This window comes from Dermacentor albipictus, chromosome 2, assembly GCF_038994185.2.
Source record: "Dermacentor albipictus isolate Rhodes 1998 colony chromosome 2, USDA_Dalb.pri_finalv2, whole genome shotgun sequence".
Lineage (NCBI taxonomy): Eukaryota > Metazoa > Arthropoda > Arachnida > Ixodida > Ixodidae > Dermacentor > Dermacentor albipictus.
The window spans coordinates 37,903,564-37,919,251 of NC_091822.1; the positions used below are offsets into that span (position 1 = coordinate 37,903,564).

Genomic DNA, 15,688 nt, shown 5'->3' on the forward strand with positions numbered 1-15,688 from the left:
GCACGAGGTGATTCAGCTTTGCTGGTCCTTGGCGGCTTCGAGAAGCTTGGCAGCTTTTACAATAAGATCTTTGCGATCCGCGATTTTATCAAGTTGATATGTACGACACGTATCAAAAGGAAATATGAAAACTCTTGTGCTCCACTAGAGACGACGTATTGAAGATTTTTGCAGCCATTGGTAAGCCAGAATCGAACGCATTTTTATCAAAACCGAAATCAAAACAAAGCTAAACCACGCGTCTAAAATCCCGGGAGACAAAATTAGTGATCTGACAAGACGCTCATAGCGCTGGAGGCAGAACAGTAATCCGGCCGCCGGGCCCTGCTGGAGTGTCCACTCTTTACCAATATGTTTCTCTATGACACTGCTACGGAATCATTAATTCACACGTGCACTGCAACACGGTGTCACTGACGAACTCACCAGTGCGTACATGGTGGCTGTAGGTGCGACGGTTGCTGCTTAACAGACATTCTACGTGCCTTCGCCGGCTCCTTATATACGCTGCACTGCTCAAGGAAGGCATGACGCGGCAGCAACGGGGGTCACGTAGCCGGCGACGCGTTCCGGCGAGCTGTGTTATCTCGTGCACCGTGCTCTCGCCCCCAGTTCCAATCGGAAGAAGAGCAGCCGCGTTTTCAGTGGCATCTTTTCTTTTGTAGGGCATTCCCGCGGGCTTACGGTGCTCCCCGGGCTGCGTAAGCGGAAGCAGAAGATGCGGGTGCCAAACGGCGTGGATTGCATCGCCTATGGGGCGGGGCATTGGTTCGTAATCTCGCCCTACGGGCACATCGCCGCAAATAATGCAGGCAAAATAAAATCGCATATTTGGGCCCTTCCCGCCCATTGGCGTGTGCGGAAGCTTCAAAGCATCTTCATCCACCGAGCAGTATGGAAGGAGGAAAACTTATCGGTACCGTGGCACGAAAAAATCAGAGGCAGCGTTTACAGTGTAAGCCTTATTGTATCATCAAAGCATGTGCCAAAAAGACATCATGAGGAAGTTTGTTGTACTTTTACCGCGAACCTGGGGAGTTTGCGCTACTGACGTGAAAAACGGCAAACTACAGCGCCAAGGGCCTAATTCTTTATCAGCTCGTTTATTTCTCCATCTTTCTTTGCTGTTGATTCAGTGATGAGCAAGTACGAAAATTCTTCAATGAAGTGCCCACTATCCCAAACATCATAAATAAACTGCAGTTACTAAGGAATGTACAAAATATCTGTAAATAAAATATTCGGCAGTGACACTTGAGAGTGCTTACGTGTGGGAATGCGAAAACATTACACAGTATATAAACCGCGGAATGCCATGAACGAGGTGATGTTATGCGCTTTTAAGATGGTGCCAATTCGTCACCATTGGCTGCACCATCACCTGTCCAATGACCCACGTACTAGGCCACATCTTTAATCAGCTAAGTGGCTGCGACGTGACGTGCGCATTGACGCACTAGGCACACCTTTAGTCAATTAGAACCGCGGAGCTGCCGTGGAGTAGGAGGAGCGTGCTCGTGTCGTACCCCAAAGGCTGCAGTTCGATTTCCACCCAGACCGAAATATAAAAAAATTTCTTTCCAAAGCCATTAAATTACATTGTTTGCGGAAACCTGAACAAGGATCTGTAGATACCAAGTTATCAGGTGGGAAATTTATTTTCCGGGACTGCGACCGCTTTTGTGTTACGAGCACGCCATCGCCGCGCTAAGGTTAAACGCGTGCGCGAGGTGCTCGGCCTACCAGACTACCTGGCACATTCCCGCGCGTGTCCGTGCGAGCTCTGCTTCTACGCACAAGCCCCTGGCCAAATCTGCGAAGCATGGAAGTCCATGTATGTGGCAAAGACATTTCCCCAAAAGAGTTAACCGCCGAGATGGGCTGGTGTACCGCCCGTTCCCGTCGGTGTATGGCCCGTCGCCCAGACGAGCAACGGGGCCGAAAACTATTGCAAGAACAACAATGTCGGACGCAAGACTCTCGCTCTCGCTATAGACCCAGGCAGCAAGTTAGAACTAAGGTTCTCAAGGCCGGGCGCTACCACTACCAGCAAATGAGGTCAAGGTCATCGTCAGACCCAAAGGAGCACTCAATATTTCAAAGGTCGGCAGCCCTACAGTGACTGCAACTATTCTTCAAGCAACGCAACTGCTCAGAAGACAGTAAAAACGACACAATTTGCTCGAACAAGCAGCAAAACATCAAGGTGACCAGCACGCCCAGCCCGCAAAATGCGGACCGGTACGTAAGAATCAAGCCCATCTAAGTCAACGGGGAAAACCACGAGGTCAGCGCGTAAAAGACGCTCAGATAATACTACCAAAGGAGTCTGCAGAGGCATCCCTCTCACCGATAACGCCAGACAACTCGACGCTAACATCATAAGTGATCGTAATCCTCTAGCCCTAACCGCAAAGCGAATCGGTTCCACCACGACCATCGTCATTGCCTTCGACGGACCTGACGTACCATACATTGTTCGGTATGAGGGCAACACTAATCCCATGCTCCCTGTACCACAAGCAGATCGATATCTGTTACCATTGCGGCCGTCTCGGGCACCGCATGGACGTTTGCCCGTACCCTAATAACAAGATCTGCCGGGGCTGCGGAGCTCGCAACCCAGATAAAGATCATCAGTGTACACCCAAGTACACGTTATGTGGTGGACCCCACCCAACAGCGGACAAAGCTTGTATTGCCACATACAAAACGCCGTACGTTATACGAAGACGCCTCGGAGAATGCCGAGTAGCGCAGCATTCAGCCCTTCAATGAGAAGATTTCCCGTCCATGGAGACCAAGCACCGTTCCCGGTCCCGCTCCCTCTCCAGACCGTGGTCGGACCGAGGTCGTTCCAGATCAAGATCTACGTCGACCCCAGGAGCCACATATACCTCAGAAAAGGTGAGCTTCGCAGAGGCACTGCAGGGCGTCTCGCGAGAGCGTCACGTAAAATCCCCCCCACTGCCTAAACCCAACACAGACAACACAGACATTGAACACCTTAAGAAAGAAAACGCAATTATGCGTGATTTAATCCAAATGCTTACCCAGGAGGTTCACAGCCTCAAACAACCCAAAACCCAACCCACACCTAACATCCCAGAACCCGCTACCAGCAGCCAAACCGAAGAACTCTCAAGACCAGCCCAAAAAAAGCGAGCCCTCCAAGAAGGAGCTCAGGGCCAAGTACGCTCCGAAGTCAAGGATATGCTCGTTACACTCCAAAGCACGGTGGAAACAATAAAGAATTCTCTAATCGCCCTAATGCACAGAGTCACCGCCACGGAAGCTAATATTCAAACCCTTTTCACACAAACCGCTTCCACCGCTCAAGCCGTAGCCATGGACACTACAGGAACCGTCGCCGCCACCCTGCCACCTGTGGCATTCCCTATCCTTCATCATGGCCCACACTAACACTGACACAATATTGTGGCAGTGGAACTGCCGAGGCTACCTCCATAAACAACCCGTTCTCCGTCAACACCTCCGTACTACTTCATGTCAACCCGACGTAATCTTACTCCAGGAAACACACGATACTCCGGTCAACATTCCAGGATATCAATCTTTTACTACGACTTCACACTCGTTCGAAAAAGAATTACCGAAATAGAACACGATCTCAACGATCGGCGCATCGAACACCTCTTCATTAAGCTCATCCCGCACAGAAAACAAAAGGAAGGATTATTTGTCCTCAATATCTACAATACTCTATCTCAACGCCATAGCCGATTTCTAACACTCTTCAAAAAGGCCTTTAACATCGCAGGCAGCAGCCCCTTAGTATCGGAGGTGACGTCAATTTCCCGCACACAGGATGGGGTTACAGACACAGCTCTGCTGCAGGTCGTAACTTATGACAAGACTCCCATGATTTTGGGCTTACACTCATTACTGGCCCAGCTTTCCCCACTCGCCTCGGCACTTCTACTGAACGATACACGACAGCAGATCTCACTTTCACCAAAAACGCAGACAACGCCCATTTGCTCAACACCCAACACGACCTCGGGAGTGATCACTCTATCATCGAAATTACTCTCTCACACCTAACAACCGTTATGAGAAGAACAAGGGACTTTACTTGGACGGACTGGGATGCGTTCCGTAAACGCCGTGTAACAGCAACGACGGACACTCCCGTTATCGACATAGAATCATGGTCATGCGATCTACTGTCTGATACTAAATCGGCCACCCGCATTATCATAACAGGTGCCCCGAATGAGCGCATGGACAGTAGAATCGCCCACCTTATCGAGGTCAAATAATAGATCTTCTCTAGGTGGAAAGGACAACGGCTCAATAGAAGACTCAGACGAAAGGTCGCACTTCTCAACAAAGAAATTAAAGCACACTGCCGCATTCTAAGTCAACAGCAATGGACAGAGCTCTGCTACTCTATAGACGGGCAACTCCACCACCCCCGCTCGTGGAAAATCCTCAAACATTTGATTGATAGCATCACCACCCGCTCATATCAACAAAATCGCCTCACCAAGCTTTCATTCGCAGAAAGCAAGACGCATGGCCAGGGCCACGTTAAGAATACTTATGTCAAAAGTACATCCCATCTGGGCTCACTCAACCTCACGGGTCATGCACAGGGACTTCCAACGCTCTCCTTGATGAAAATTAGAGCGTGGCAGAGATTCATGCTGCCCTGCGTAAGCTGAACAGCCGTTCGGCGCCAGGCCCCAATGGTGTTACGAATAAAACACCAAGAAATCTAGATGACCCCTCGGTGCAACAACTCACCGAATACATCAACAACTGCTGGCGCCAGGGATCCATTCCCCCGACATGGAAAACGGCCAAAGTAATTCTCAACCCCAAACCCGGTAAGCCATCTAGTCTCGCCAATCTCCAGCCCATATCCCTAACTTCATGTGTAGGCAAGGTCATGGAGCACGCACTCCTAACCCGTGTATACACTCACCTCGAAGACACATGTGCTTACCCCCACTCGATGATTGGCTTTAGACTGCATCTTTCCACCCATGACGCTATGCTCCAACTTCAGCATCAAATCCTAGATGGAAAATCCCGTCACACGAAGGCAATCTTGGGCCTCGACCTTAAGCGCGCCTTCAATAGCATAAGGCACTCCACCATCCTCGAACGCATCTCATTGCTCAACTTTGGAGAACGCACTTACAACTATGCAAGAGACTTTCTATCCAATCGGGAGGCCTTCCTGTCGGTCGGAGACATTCAATCTGAGGAACTCTCCCTCGGCAGCACGGGCACACCGCAAGGCTCTGTTATTTCCTCAATACTGTTTAATCTGGTTATGCTCGAATTAGCACAAGAACTACAAAAACTCGACGGCATTGAACACACCATAAACGCTTACGACATTACAATCTGGGCTGCAAAGGGCAGTGACGGCCTAATCGAAACTGCCCTACAAGACGCCATTGACGCCGAAGAAAATTATCTTGAAGGCTCGGGACACCACTGTTCCCCTGAAAAGTCGGAGCTTCTATAGCGCCCCACACTCCGTGAACGTCCCCCGCAGGGCTCCACGAATAAACGCCAATACGAGGAAATAGAGCTTAACCTGAGGGATGGCATCCGCGTTATTGGTATGAACATAGAAGCCAATGGAGCTAACTCTACGGCTATTTCCAAGATCCTTCGACAGACCGCTAATACATCCATACTGCTGAAACGAGTGACCAACCGACGAGGGGGTATGAAGGAAGAAAGCCTTATCCACCTTGTCAAATCTTTTATCGTCTGTCAGATTACTTACCTTGCGCCCTTTCTCAATTGGTACAAAGCTGAAAAGACTAAACTGGACATCATCATCAGAGGAGCCTATAAGCAGGCCTTAGGACTACCCAACTAGACCAGTTAGGTACTACAACTAGACCAGTTAGGTACTACAATTAGGTATCCACAACACGCTAGACGAGTTATTCGAAGCCCAACGTCGATCTCAACAATAGGGGCTTACCCTCACGGAAAAGGGCCACAGCATTCTAAACAAGCTTAATATCACCTACCACCGTCAACATGGAGACAAACACCCAATACCATGCGACATTCGTCAATGGATACACGCCGACCCTATTCCGAAAAACATGCACCCAGACCATACCAAAAATGCAGGAAGGAACTAGCTACCTCCCTCATCAAAGCTTCCGCCAACACCGCGGACGCCACCTTCGTCGACGCAGCTGAGTACCAAGATGGACGGCGCTTTGCGGCAGTTACCACAGCAGGCGGCTTGCTCCGACATGCTGCCAGCATCGCTACCAAAAATGCCGAGACAGCCGAGGAAGTGGCCATCACCCTGGCCACTCTCGACCCAGCCTGTCACACCATACTCAGCGATTCTCGCGCATCAATCAACAACATCAAAGGTCGTTTTTCTCAGCAATCACTCCGTATCTTACAACAAGCCCCGCATTCATCTGAAAATCAAATCACCCTCGTCAGGATCCCAGCGCACGCCGGCGTTGTCCACCCGCTCATCATCAACCTCAACGAGGTTACACACTCCGTAGCACGAGGACGTCAACCGTGCCGGAGACAGTGCAGGTGCACCCGCAGGACGCGACCGCCTTGCAAGATACAAGGACCCCGTGAAGTCATTTTACCTCGCAAGAAGAACCTTCCCCACCCCTCACCGCAAGTTAAAGAGAGCACAGGCAACCATCCTTCACCTGTTACAGACGAATACATACCCATCCCTCACACGCTATCACACTACATACCCCGAAATCCACCCGAGCCAGCCCTGCAAGGTCTGTAAAACTGAATCAGCAACACTCCCCCCATGCTATGGGAGTGCAAAAATCAATACCCAGGCATTAGTCCCGTGACCTTCTCGTCGAGATGGCACGCCGCCCTGCGCAGCTCCCATCTCGACGACCAACTCTGGTAGACCCCGCAGGCCTACGAAGCGGCGAAGAGGCAAGACCTCGGGGTCCCATCGTGCGAGGCCTAGGCCTAGCCGACTTAACTGTTGGTGCTCAATAAATTCCCTCTCTCTCTCTGTAGTAGTTGTGTTCTTCTGCGGCTAGGGTGGAGACTTCAGGGGAGCTTTCCTCCTCCATCTTCCGGTCACGCCGACTGCGATTGAGTTTCGCTCAATGGGGTATATAATGCTTTCGCCCAAATAAATTAACTTCCGGGTTCTTACATGCCAAAACGATTAGATGATTATGAGGCACGCCGTAATGGGGGGCTCCGGAATATTTTTTTTACTATGTAGGCTTCAGTAATGTGCACCCAATTCACGGTACACGGGCGTATGCGCATTTCGCCCACATAAAAATGCGGCCTTTGCGGCCTAAGCTTGATCTCTCCCCCTATAGCTTAGCTTCGCAACGCCAAAGCCACTACACCACCATGGCGGGTGAGGATGAATGGTGAGCAACAGACCATCACTTAGTTCTGGCGCAGCTTGTTATAGGGTATAGAACGCGCTGTATCGGTGACGTACGAGCAGGATAGGCGCAGCGAGTGTTACCAAAGCATTATTTGTGAATTTTATCAAATACTATAATGTCATCAAGCTTCTTATCATCCCCATTGGTCAAATCTATGCTAGAAGCAAGAATAGAGAATTTTATGAATTCTCACTTAATACCCGCCGTCAAGCAACAACCGATGTACACACAAGAGTATGTGTTGTAAAATGCAAGAATATTTATTACAGCAAATGGCCTTAGATTCTATTCGACAAGTACTAAGGGGCGGAATAAAAAGAGAAAGAGAGAAATTTGATAGATGCAAAAATCAAGCTGGTTCACGAATCCGACACTTTACAAAAAAAGCTTCCCTCTATTTGGTGTTAGTGCGGGGTTTGTATGGTATTGCGTTGCTGAGCTGGAATGCCCATGTGACGGGGTAAAACGTGGCTGGTGTGTTACAGCACGAGTGTATGAAAAATTTGTGGGATACATCGCGTGGTTTAGCGTGCGATGTGAGAATGTGTTTATCTCTAATTTGCGCGCGTGCGCATTGCGTGGGGCGAGGGGAATTTCCGTCATTGTAGTCTGAAGTATTGGAGGATGACTCGAAGCTGTGTGGAAACGGTCGCGGTCGCTGCCACTTGCGATCGTTTTGCTGAGAGGTGCGGCAGGCTTGCGCTGGAGCCGACGCATGAGTCTTCAGATTACAAGTGAGATATTCGCGGCGGAGCGTCTAGATAATCAGGGCTGTTTCCGTAAGGCTAAAGTTAGTAAGGTACAAAGCGCTTCCTGTGTAATCCTTCCGGTTATCATGCAATATTTAGGTTTCGTGAAATCTCACAAGCGACAGGGAATGAAAATAAACTGAAATATTGCAAAAAAACGGAAGCAGTTTGTTTCACTTAACTATATCAGCACGAGCTCCAGTCAGCCACCCAAATTTCATGATAAATTTAGATAAAGCCACGTGATCGGGCGATGAAACGCGACTAGAAATTCACTGCGAGAACTCTTTGACAACAGTAAGGGGCCTCTGCGCTACCTCAAGAAGAAGACACCTCGAATTCAACAATGGACAACTGCTGTAGTCACTGTCGTCAATTCGAAAGTACGCCCTTCAGCAGACGCCCAGTCAGTGGGCCGTCCTTGAGGTGGCCGTTAACCATTACCATATGATTCTTTACCGCTCACCCACTGTCATGTACGCACTACCCTTAGACAAAATGTATACGAAATCACCGCCTGTCAATCAACGCCAAGCACAGAGCTGTGAACACCTCAGCTCTATGGCATAGTGCTCGAGGTGATCTCGAGTGGAAATTGTTGGTATTTTTCTGAGCGCCAAATGCAAGTATAAACGGCCCCCTGGCGCAGCGTAGACGTAGCTTGGCAAAACAGTGTTCAAACAGGAGCTACTTAGGGCGCGCATTTCTTTTTTTAATACTCAGAGAAGCTCCTTTATCATACGCCAGAAAACATAACCATTAGAATATCCCTCTTTGTCTTTTCGATGCGTTTGTGAGAGAAAAAAGCACCTTCGGGAGCATCCCTACGGTCATCAGAAATAAAAGAATCATCTGACAACAATTGCATATCAGACAAATAAATATCTGCAGCCTTAGGAGGTCGCCAGAACTGCACAGGGGCAAATGGTGTTCGGACCTATGCTTTATGCAACGAAGTGTCCTCTGCATGTTGCTATCGATGAACGAAGAAACCTTATCTCCGTCATTCACCTAGGCAAGCAATGCTTGGGGAAAAAAAGCAATTTCCGACTCATGCATACCTACTTGGGTAACTGAGTGGCATTATGCGGCTTTGCTAATGTCTGAGGTAACAGCAAATATACGATTACAACGAAAAATAGTCGCTCACCAAACTTCAAGTATCACGAGCTTTGATATAGCGCTTTAGCGTGGAAAACTTTTCACAGACACCGGTAGGCACAGAAAAAAGCGCAAACTAAACATTCTTCGAAAAGAGGCGAGCAACCACACGCGCTGTATTACGTTGCTGACCAGCCATCGCCAGCTTTCTTTACATTGTTGCAGTGCTCCCAGAGCCTATATATTGTTCAGACATTGCCTTGACTGCACTCGTAGCGTGTAGCACACGATAGTCGTATCGGGTGTACGACGCCTGCTCCCCATAATACGAAGGATGTTCTGTGGTTCTCGTCACACCCTACCCTTTTATCAGCAACTGGTTTGCTGCTTTCCACAGTTTTGTTAGCTTGTTAGGGGACGTTAAAACCACGCGAGCGTTTGTACTAGTTTCCAACTTTTATTGCGATTGCAATTATATGGGGACTTCAGGCACATTTCTGCCGCCAAGCGTCGCCGTCTCCGTGAGGTTAAGTACAGAGTCCAAGAGCGACAAAAACCTCCCCACTCGCCGTATGATGTATGCACACGCGGATGCGTTCGAGGGTGAGCCGGCAATCGCCGCTCAATCTCGCGCAGGCAAAGGAGGGATGCCGGGTGGAAGCGTGCTGTCGGGGAGGTGCGTTCTACTCCGGGCCGCTGTATATTGAAAGCCGTCTCCGACGGGGACAGCGTTCGCCGCGCACTGTGTTTTTTTATGACTTAGTTCGCGCTGATGCGAGACCCAGCGCGAAGGGTCACTTCGCTCGCTGCTGCTGCCGTGCATATTGAAAGCGAGCTTCCGCGGTCATCCAGTGTGATGTGTTCCTGTTTGCTTGTGCGCTAGTAAAACTATGCTTGTTGATTTAGATAGTGTGCCTATGTTTACGAGTGTACACGTCTGATAAAGCTGCTATCTTTACTTTGTATAGCTGTCCACTAATTTGCTGTCGGAATCGGTGCTTCGTTTTCCGAGCGAAACTGTTACTTTTTATGTTGTGGGATATTTTGTGCAGGTATGGCATACTGGCAATCTGTCCGGTGCCATCGAAGACAACTGTTGTATACGCCTGGCAGTTGGAAGGTTGGTTCATGAGTACAGCTTCGGCAAATAATACAAGAATGTGGTCGGGATATTCTCTTTGTGTGAGGCGAGCCTTTTGGCTATCAAAGATGTTCCCTATAAGTTGGGAACATAATTTGTTTCGGATATTATGAAGGCTATGTATGGCGATGCTTCTTTTAACCAATTTGTATTGGGAGGAGCTAAATGACAACAGTGGTTTCTTTCGCCTAGGTTGGTATGACAACCACGTACGGTTTGCATAAAAATGAAAACGTATATCGAGTAATCTCAGAAAAATCGCCGCCGGGAATTTCATGCGGGAGTTCCGAGAGCTGCATACATACTCGAACCCGTGTTTGTAAATAAGAGGCTTCAAATTCAAAGCAATACTTCTCACATTTAAACAAAAACGTGTAGTCATCTACGCATCTAAAACATTTAAGAACTTTTGTGCCGGTAAGACAAGTCAAGAGCATTCGAGATTACCTACGAATCTTGGAACTTAATTACATGACACCTCGCCTGTTAAAGTGGCACTCAGCGGTGGCGAATTGCCGGCCTGTGTTGTCGCCCGCTAAACCTGCATTTGTGCGCATCGACGATCATTTCCGAGCTGATCTTGTTTTGTCATTCAGCGCGGGAAAGATTTCTTGCTGTTTACGTTGTTCCTCTGCGCGAGTTGCACATACCAATCGTGGGGGATCCACGAAGAGTTATGCAGTTTGCAGAAAATGCGTGAAGAAGTTTAGAAAAAATAATACTAGGAAAAGCCGTGTTCTTCTCGGTGTTCAAAGCGGAACAGTCAGACTTGCAGGTGTAGTTAATCTCGTTTTCTTCTAGCGCCTCGCCGATCTTACGAAACTAGAAAGTGTGTAGCCTGCAGATACCCCGCAACTAACGGAATTTCTTTAAACATATGTAGCCGGCGTAATACTGTAAAAAGTATATAGGTACCAGTAAACATAATTTTAGATCGAACAGGTCGGAAAATAGAAAATGCAACCAAACTGAAAATGCGCCTTACTCCTATTTTCCGACAGAGCCAGTGATTTGAATACTTATTACAGCGATTGCTGATATAGATTTGCCTCCCAAGTGTTTTTGATGTTGACCGGTTTAGGGCGATGGCGTTGCAGGAATCCCGGGCTGTTTCGAGGTAAGCATATAAATATTTCTTGTTGTTGTTTTCTTTTTGAGAGTTTGAGTTTTCAACGAAACTAGTTACCGCACAAGCTGCAGCCGCCAAGTGCTATAGGATGAGTGAAAATATACACGAATAGTTGTGCAAGTGTGCGGCATTGTACTGTGTATTGCCCCGTGGAAAAAGAGTACGTGTTCTGAACGTAAGACAACATGTTTTTAGGGAAGGACGTGTATGGCGATGGGTTTATCATTCAACGAGGCTCACATAAACAAGGAACCATGTGTTGACTATTCATTACGTTAAATACTTATAGAAGCAATCGAACGAGTTTCTTTATTGATGATTGAGCAGGCCGAGCAAGATTTTTTTTCAGCGAAGCTCTATATGGCTAGCCAATTCATCCACCCGTCCATCTGTCTATTGTCTGTACTTCGAAAACGTCTCCGGCCCAAGTTCATGCACATGCGCGAAAAAAAATGAGAAAGGAGGCACCCGATTACCTATCATCACTTTGATAGGACAAGACATGTTTACTTCGATCCATGCCGTCACTCTACTTGGCCCGAAATTGTCATTGACAATGCTTGCGTGGTGAACGAGGTGATGTCAAAATTGCTGTTGCCTACTCGGAAGCATCGGCATTAAATTCTATGGCAGTCGGGCCAGGTAATATGGCGTCACGGATCGGAGTGAAAATGCCGTCTGCTATCTAGGCGGTGTTGGATGAGCTGCGCCCGTAGAGACGTCACTCCTTTCCGTAACAGCAGAACGCGCGCACTGCAGGTTTTGTCCGGCTCCGAAACCGGCAGGCCACGCGTCATACGTACTCCTTACCAGCAGACAGCTTTCAATCGAGGGCACAAGAACAGACTGGTGCAGCCGAGCGCAAGCAGCAACTGCGCACAGAGGATCCGGCAGCCGACGAATGCGTCATTTAATGAACCGTCGGGATTAACCCAGTGATGAACAGCGGGGCCGCATGTTTCAGCTTCGCTGCTTATCCATCTATACGGAGTGCTTCGGCGGCGATTTGTTAACATCAGCAGAAACATTAAAGATCGCCTGCAGCCTTTGCAAAATCTATTGATCGAGCTGGATTACTCCTATAAGTAGTACTTACATTAGAAATCAAAATGCATAATAAACAGTTTACCAAAGTTTCACTGATCAGAGTGTAATCTACTTACTTTTGAACACATTTTGGTAAAATACGAATCCAAGCAAGTGGTTTCATAAGGCACATTAACTTCTAACAAATTCTGAAACTAAAGCTTGTGCTAATATATGTGCTGTCAAATGAGCGGTAATATACGTTCTTCCTCCTCTTATTTTTAAATAATAATAATAATAATAATAATAATAATAATAATAATAATAATAATAATAATAATAATAATAATAATAATAATAATAATAATAATATCTTTATTGCCATAACACATATACAGCATTATAATCAGGCCTGTCTAAGCCTACAAGGGATTGTGGGACATGGCCTTGCAGAATTGGCAAGGCCATGTCCATGTATTATTATGATAATAATAATAATAATAATAATAATATTAATAATATTAATAATAATAATAAAAATTGCTGCCATCATACAATAATCGTACATCAGAAGGCAGGCTGTAAAAGCCAAGGAAGGGGCTTGCGTGACTTGGCCCGGCCTGTCGGCAAACAAAGTCAAAATGGCAACATGTACAGAAATGACAAGCTCGGTAAATTTATCACACAAAAATGCAACAGAAACTCAGCTAAAATCAGTGACAAAAGAAATTACATAATAATAATAATAATAATAATAATAATAATAATAATAATAATAATAATAATAGACTGTTTTATGTCCACTGCAGGACGACAACCTTTCCCTGCGATCTCCAATTACCCCTGTCCTGCGCCAATCAATTCCAACTAGCACCCGCGAATTTGCTTATTTTATTGCTCCCCCTATTTTCTGCCGTCCTTGACTGCGTTTCCCTTCTCTTGGTACCCATTCTGTAGCCCTAATGGTCCAAAGGTTATCTAACCGGCGCACTACATGACCTGCCCAGCTCCATTTCTATCTCTTGATGTCAATTATAATATCCTCTATACCCGTTTGTTCTCTATTCCAAACCGCTCTCTTTCTGTCTCTTAACGTGATGCCTAGCAATCTGCGTTTATTCGCTCTTTGCGAGATTCTTAACTTGTTCTCAAGCTTCTTTGTCAGTCTCCAAGTCTCTGCCCCATATGTCAGCACTGGTAAAATGCACTGAATATACTCCTTTCTTTTCAATGATAATGGTAAGCTTCCAGTCAGAAGCTGGCAATGGCATCCATACGCGATCCAACCGATGTTTATTCTTCTGTGAATTTCCTTCTCATGATCAGGGCTCCCTGTGATTAACTGACCTAGGTCAAGGTACCCATTCACAGACTCTAGAGGCCGACTGGCGATCCTGAACTCTTGTTTCTTTGCCCGGCTAGTTGTCATTATGTTTGTCTTTTGCATATTAATCTTCAATCCCACTCTTACCCTCTCTCGGTAAAGGTCCTCAATCATTTGTTGTAACTCGGCTGCATTGTGGCTGAATAGAACAATGCCATCGGCAAAGCGATGGTTGCTGAGATATTCGCTATCGATCCTTACTCCTAAACCGTCCCGGTTAAATAGCTTCAATAGCTCTTCCAAGCACGCAGTGAATAGCATTGGAAAGATTGTCTCTCCTTGTCTGACCCCTTTCTGTAGTGGTATCTTCCTAGTTTTCTTGTGTAGAATTAAGGTGGCTGTGCAATCTCTGTAGATATTTTCAAGGGTATATACGCATACGGTCTGTATTTCTTGATTACGCACTGCCTATATGACTGTTGGTATCTCTACTGAATCAAATGCTTTTTCGTAATCTATGAAAGCCATATAGAAAGCCTTACTATACTCTGAGGATTTCTTGATAACCTGATATATGACATGAATGTGATCCATTGTAGAGTATCCCTTCCTGAAGGCACCCTGTTCCCTTGATTGACTAAAGTCCAGTTTTGCGCTTATTCTATTGAATAAAATTTTGGCAAATATTATATATGATACTGGGTGTAAGCTAATGGGCCTATAATTTTTCAGTTCTTCAACGTCTCCCTTAAGAATACATTGTTGAGCCATAAAAGGAAAATAAAGACTTGGGAAGGAAGAGTACGAAATGATAGATTGAGCGCTGAACAATAAGACTCAAATGGTTGGTGTAACTTGAAGTAGACATTGTAGAACAGGGGCCCACTGTACTAGACATTCTAGTACAGTGGGCCCCTTTTCTACCATGTCTACTTCAAGTTACATCAACAATTTGAGTCTTATTGCTCAGCGCTCAATCTATCATTTCGTACTCTTCGTTCCCAAGTCATTGTTTTCCTTTTTTGGCGCAACAATGTATTCTTTAGATCCCAACCAACTCGCCCAGCAACAAGTTCTACTCAACGTCTCCCTTTTTCTAGATTAGTATAATGTTTGCATTCTTCCACTTTCCTGGGATCCCTTGCAGTCGATATTGTGTAGAGAGCCACCAGTTTTCCTATCCTTTTGTCTCCTCCATCTTCGATTAAATCGACTGTTATTCCATCATCTCCTGCCGCTTTCCCCCATTCCATGCCTTACAAGGCCCTTCCGACCTCACCTCTAGTTGTAGGAGGAGTTTCTGTACTCTATTCATTATTGTTTCGAACCGAGTACGGGGTACTGCTCAGGTCAGTATAGAATTCTTCTGCTGCTTTTACTATATCTTCGAGATCACCAATGATATTACCCTGTTTATCGTTTATTGCATACATCTTGCTTTGTCGTATGCCAAGTTTGCTTCTCATTGATTTCAGACTGCGTCCATCTCTTACGCCTTCTCCAGTCTTTCTCAAGTTATAGTTTCGAATATCACTTATTTTCGCCTTGTTCATCAGTTTTGACATTTCCGCGAATTCTGTCTTATCTCTTGTGTTGGACACTTTCATTTTTGTCGTTTCTTTATTAGGTCCTTTGTTACTTGGGAGAGCTTGCCTACTGGTTGCCTTAGTGCCTTGCCTTCCATTTCACTTGCTGTCTCTGAAGCCAACCTAGTTACGGTCTCATTCGTTAGCTCTGTGTCAACATCATCTTTCTGTTCTAAAGCTGCATATTTATTTGCAAGTACCAGCCTGAATCTGTCTG

The 15,688-nt window shown here is 46.6% G+C and overlaps 1 protein-coding gene across 9 annotated transcripts in view; it reads left to right on the forward strand.

Annotated features, from left to right (window-relative positions):
• LOC135918250 (acanthoscurrin-1-like) overlaps window positions 1–15,688 on the forward strand; it is a 57,157-nt gene that overhangs the window by 19,809 nt on the left and 21,660 nt on the right. For 4 of the 9 annotated variants that reach the window (XM_070532822.1, XM_070532824.1, XM_065451917.2 and 1 more), the window contains exons 2-3: window positions 10,318–10,385; window positions 11,504–11,523. The exons of 4 other annotated variants lie outside the window; for them this stretch is intronic. In XM_070532822.1, the coding sequence (XP_070388923.1) occupies window positions 10,318–10,385; window positions 11,504–11,523 (88 nt within the window). The remainder of the gene's footprint in view (window positions 1–10,317; window positions 10,386–11,503; window positions 11,524–15,688) is intronic. One more of the 9 variants, XM_070532825.1, reaches the window with a different exon arrangement.